The sequence below is a fragment of the Mus pahari genome, chromosome 11 (genome assembly GCF_900095145.1).
Source record: "Mus pahari chromosome 11, PAHARI_EIJ_v1.1, whole genome shotgun sequence".
NCBI classification, from domain to species: domain Eukaryota; kingdom Metazoa; phylum Chordata; class Mammalia; order Rodentia; family Muridae; genus Mus; species Mus pahari.
In genome coordinates this window covers 26,727,701-26,733,389 of record NC_034600.1, presented here as the reverse complement: position 1 = coordinate 26,733,389, position 5,689 = coordinate 26,727,701, and the positions used below count along the sequence as shown (strand labels likewise).

General features: G+C 49.4%; 1 protein-coding gene across 1 annotated transcript in view; it reads left to right on the top strand.

Annotated features, from left to right (window-relative positions):
- Nucleotides 1-440: 440 nt before the first annotated feature.
- Nucleotides 441-5,689, top strand: part of F2r (coagulation factor II thrombin receptor) — a 17,054-nt gene continuing 11,805 nt past the window's right edge. Inside the window, exon 1 of the mRNA XM_021208510.2 lies at nucleotides 441-675. Within this exon, the coding sequence (XP_021064169.1) occupies nucleotides 588-675 (88 nt within the window). The 5' untranslated portion in view covers nucleotides 441-587. The remainder of the gene's footprint in view (nucleotides 676-5,689) is intronic.

The following is a 5,689-nucleotide window of genomic DNA, read 5'->3' as shown; positions in this document are numbered from 1 at the left end:
AGAATTTCAAGAAATGTCAAGCACTCTGTCCACACATCTGGGGGCACCCTTGTCACTGCAGCGTCAAAAACAAAAACCAAACCAAACCAAACCAAACAAACAAAATCTCTCATAAATTACAAAAACAGAAGTCAGTAGCCAACTTTTAGCTAAACTCCAAACTTGTCGAGCGCAGCCAGACGCGGGGAAGGAGAGACTTGGAGCACCACCACGGGACTGTCCCCGTCTAGCTCCACGTCCCAGGAGAGTCATTGAAGCGGCCGCAGGCGCTCTCCGAAGACCCCGAGGGGCTGAGTCACTCCCAGGCTTGCAGCTCAACCACACGGGGTGAGACAAGGGGAGACTGGGGAGGAGCGAGCATCTGGGGCGGACGGCCGCTTGGGTTCCGGAGCGAGGGGCTGCGGGCACGAGCGGAGGCTGCGGGCACGCGCACAGCCCGCGGAGCCCCGCCCCACGCCCCTGAACCGCCTCCAAATACTCACCCAGGGGCCGCGCAGTCGCCTCTAGTCACCCGCAGGCTCCGAACGAGCTGCTCGGAAGAAAGTAGGCGACGGCGGGCGCCGGGCCGCGCGGGCAGCCTTGGGACAATGGGGCCCCGGCGCTTGCTGCTCATCGCCCTCGGCCTCAGCCTGTGCGGTTCCTTGCTGTCTTCCCGCGTCCCTGTGAGCCAGCCAGGTAAGAGCTGCGGGTGGGTGCTCATGGGGTGGGGTGGGGGGGAGCTATCAGAAGTTTTAGGTTGCGCCAGCTCCGGGAGGGGGTGCTTCTGGCTGCAACCCTGCCTCAGTTTCCCCCAGGAGCCAAATAGTCATTTGGACCGAGATCTAGAGGTTCCCCTAGTCACATCCATGTGGGGCGCGCCATATCCACCCCACTCCCCGCACGGCCGATGCTCTTTTGGACTCGGTTTCGGAGGGTGCAGTCCGCCGGCCACCCGGTGTTGGATCCGGAGGAGGGGCCCGCGGGTCCGCGGAGCGGTCTCCGCAGTAGCTTTTATTGTCATTGTGAGGCCTGTTTTACAAGACCACCTTCAGGAAGAAAGGGTCTAGTGATTCTGTGCTTTCGGAGTGCAGTGGAAGCACTCTCCTGAAGTTTTTGCTTTGATGGAACTCTCGTTTTCTCGTTTGATTTACAAGGAGGGAAAAGCGATGTGAAAGAAAAATCCACAGTCACACAATAAAGACCGGACAGCCCCCAGCTTAGCCTGGTACCCAGGAGGTGATGAAGGTTTCTGATTGCAGGGAGTGGAGTAGGGCTTTGTTATCGGAAACCTGTTTCTCTGGATGGAGAAAAGGGACCTCTCTTCAGATTCAGGAGCACCTAGAAATCATCTAGATTTAGTTTTTCTCAATGGAATTTATTATCTGCCACAAGGAGGTTGCCTGCCTCCAGTACATTCGTTACTTACAGTGTATTTTTAAATATCTGCCTGTTTGACCAAATAAATTAATTTGGTCGACTTATTTCATCAAATATTTTCTCCTTTCTCCAAAGCAGAGGCGTAGCCTGTAAAGTTCCAATTGTTTCGAATTTCTTAGTAGGGATCCCTTTAGCCAGTGCCTTTCACTCCGAAGAAAATCTAGTGGGGTTTTCTTCAGTTTTTGTTATCTCTGAAAGAATGTGCACTTTGGTGCTCCCACACGTAAGGATTAAGAGGTGACAAAGAGTGGGGTGTTTCCTGTTCTCTGTCTTTCTTTCCTCAGTGATGCTCATGGGAAAACTCAGAACCCGACAGAGGGCCCCCAAGCTGAACAGCAGCTAACCAGCCTGCCTGTGTTGGGTAGCCGACCTTAATCATCATCAGCCTGAGGGGGAGGAGGATCCATAACTCTAGGTTACTTCCTCGCTTGTGTTTTGGGACAGGACTTTTAAAATATAGACTATGAGATCTGGCCAGCACAGAACATAGGTGTGATAAGGAGGTGTTCATCCCCTTTTGCTGATTCTAAAAATGAGGCCCAGAGAGATTGAGTGGCCTGCCTTGGGGGGGGGAGTTATAGGAGTGCCCCCCCCATACATTGGGTGCGGACAAAAAGTGAACTCACAAACTCAGCCAGAACCAAATCTGCTTCTCCTTCCTGCTCCATGAAGAGAGAATGGCTGTGGGTAACTGTGGCCAAGTGCCTTGGGGTTTCAGAGACGGCCATCCTCATCTCTAGGCCAAGCCCAGCTCCTCCCTCGGCAAGAAGCGAGAGGTCCCTGTACAAGACGGCCCCAGCTTCCCTCTGCTTCCCCTCACATATTCCTCTCCTCACTTCACCCAGCCTCTAGCTCCCCAAGAACGATGCCCTCTCCGGCATCTTCTCCCATGTCACTCCAGACCAGCCGGCTTCTCTCGACTTCACATGGCCTCTTAACCATGAACTCTGCGAAGCTCCCGCCCTAGCTGCCCCTGCCTGGGTCTGCCATGTGAGCTTGCTCTTCTTAGAGCCCAGGACTTGCTTCTTTTCCAAAAATCTCCTTCCCATCCACCTCCCTCCCCTCCCCCTGCCTCTTCCATCCCTGTTGCTCTGGTGAACTGGAGCTCAGCTGGGTTCTAAGCAAAAGGACTGCGAAATAATGGAGCTCACCAGAAACCTGAGTGTCTGATGTTTCTACTCTCTTCATTTGGGGCTCACATCTCTTTTTTTTCCTTAGTAACACCTGTCTGTCAGCTAGTCTCTCTCTCTCTCTCTCTCTCTCTCTCTCTCTCTCTCTCTCTCTCTCTCACACACACACACACACACACACACACACACACACACACACACTCCTATCTCCCTCCTTATATTATTTCTTTCCATTGAAATGAGATCCTCAGAACATACAGTCATCCACTCTGAAGTCTGGTTCTGTGCCACTGAGTCCAAGTTGCTACCCCATAAGAAATCCTGTGAGCACTCAGCCCCTGGACTCCCTTTCATCTGCCGTGACAACTATCAGTTTGCTCGTTGGATCTGTGGATTTGCCTGTTCTCCAGATGTTATCCACATGTGGCCCTGTGTTTCTGGGGACAAGTCCATTCACTAGGGTTCCTAAGTCCCCAGGGTCTGCTTCCACTGAGACACCATTGTCAGGTACTGTGACTTGTCTGCGTGTTTGACTCTGTGCTTTCGGCAGCTGGACTTCTCTGTTACCTGGTTTGTAGATTCTTTTATTAAGCTTTTTGCAACCTCTTGCTAGAACTAACAGAGTAAATGGCGGTCCCCATAAGCCAGGTGTTTTTCCAGGACCCTGCCCCCCCACGTCCTCCCTTGCTGTAGTTCTCTACTAAACCCAGTAGTTACCAAGTTCATGGCTGGAGGAGGGGTTAAATACAAACCTGTGTCAGTAAGTTCCAGTGATATTGCTCGAGCACACACACACACACACTCACACACACACAGTCATACATGGGTGCTGCGATGGGAACTTAGTCCCTCTTGCTTTTGTTGTAACAAGTGTTCTCTCTGAGCCATGTCTCCAGTCCTGTTTGTTTTTTTGAAACAAGATTTGCTGTGCAGCATAGGCTGGTGTTAAACTCAAATCCTCCTGCCTCAGCCTCTCAAGTTCTTGAGTTACAAGTATGCACTACGATGCCCGGAGTTCTGAGGTGAAGGGTTTATCCCTGCATCCTTATATCCTGGGGATCCCTTGTAGCCTTGTGTGTGTTATTGGCTTTCAAAGGTAACATTGCGGTCTTAAACTCATCGATGAGTTGTACATGGCAACAAGCAATTCTGCACAGCTTTAGGAAAAGACACTATAGAATGTATATTTAAAGTTTGTGACACGTTGCACATTGGATCTTAGAGTACTACAGAAACATGGTTTCTGTTTTGTTTTGTTTCTGTCTGTCTGTCTGTTTTGCTAGCCAGCCATAAGTGAGAAATACATTTTACTTTGTGGCACAGTTGAACTATGCGTAATGACATCCATGACACCCAGGTGACTCTAGCCTCAAGGTAGCTAGCTACCTCAGGCCCCTGTGGGCAACCGCACACATGTGCACATACCACCCCTAAGACAGATACATGTGCACACGTGTGCACACACACACACACACACAAACACAAACACACATACCACATGCCACATACACACACACACACAAACACACACACACACACCACATGCCACACACACACACAATACACATAATTACAAATAAAGTAAAAATATTTTAAAAACTTGTGGCAATCCCTACAATTGGATTCCATAGCCATTGCTCAATCTCTGCTGGCATTTTAACCTAGCATAGCTGGGACAATGATTCGTCCTAAGGAGCAAATTCAAGGCCTTGCCAGAAGAGCTGTGGTTTTCAGAAGTGTCCTTTATGAATCTCCATCTTGTTTAGGGTCCATTATTTCAGTTCAGGCTCACTGACTGCAGAAAGGGTGGGGTAGAGGGACAGCTGAAGTCTGGGACGGACTGTGGACCCTGGGATACACTGATCCTGAGTTGGTCTTTGATGACTTGCTGTTGAGTATAGACAGTGGCTTTCCAGGGACAGGAATCTTGGGGATGGTGATTCAGGGCAGAGAACAAACCACAGGGGTCACAGTGGCTTTCAGGGAGGCCCCTGAGCATCCTAACACCACATCTGTCTCCTGCCTTCGGGCAAGGATCCTACAGACTTGTGTGCATGTGTCCCTGTGCTTTGGGAACACTACACTAACTTCCCGTAGCAGGCCTGCCTGCAGCTCCTCCTGGTCTGTCTGAACGCTCCAGGGTGTGCCAGAGAGGCAGCAGCCTCCAGGACATTCTGCCTTGAACTCTGCCTTACTGGTAGGCAGGTCTTGAAAGCTCTCTAGCCAGTCAGCCTGCCTAGACAAAATGGAGAACTTCCTGTTCAGTGATAGAGCCTGCCTCAGCACAGCGAGGCTCAGAGCAGTAGGCAAGACTCTTGCTGCCCTCCTCCAGCTTCTACATGCACACACATGGTTGTACGTGTACACACAGTCATGTGCATGCACACACACACTCATGTACACATACAGAAGGTTTTTCACTCGTCATCTCTGTGGGTGCTTGTCTACTTCCTATGTATGTCTAGGAGGGCTGAGTTGTGGACAGGGGTTTGTATATAGACAAAGCCAGTAAACCCCAGAATTCCCAAGCAACAGGAAGACTTGACCCCAAAATAAACATAAAAACAAAATGAAAATAGAAGATAGATGCTTCTTCATTGTGGTAAAAGAGTATTAAGCCTTCATGCCTATCTAGGCTCAAGTCCTGGCTCTTCCACAGACCAGCTGTGTGATCTTGAATAAGTTACTTAACCTCTCTGTGCCTCTAAATTGTCATTTATAAAATAAAGTTATAAGATAAAAGCAAGGGACATTGTCTGGTGTTTAGTGGATGTTCAACACATGTGAAGGTTTCCTGGGTGTTTTTTTCCTACATACTAATTTTTGCATATTCCCCCAAACCTTTAAAATGTTAATACTTTCTAGCCATGGTGACACACACCTTTAATCCCAGTACTCTGGAGGCAGAGGCAGACAGATCTCTCTGAGTTCAAAGACAGCCTGGTCTACATAGCAAGTTCAAGGATAGCCAAGGCTACACAGTGAGAGGTCTCTAAATAAATAAATAAATAAATAAATAAATAAATAAATAAATAAGATGTTGATCTAGATGATTTCTCTAAACATAAAGCCGTATTCATGAGAACACTCAAGAACTTCCCCTCCAGCCGGGCGTGGTGGCACACGCCTTTAATCCCAGCACT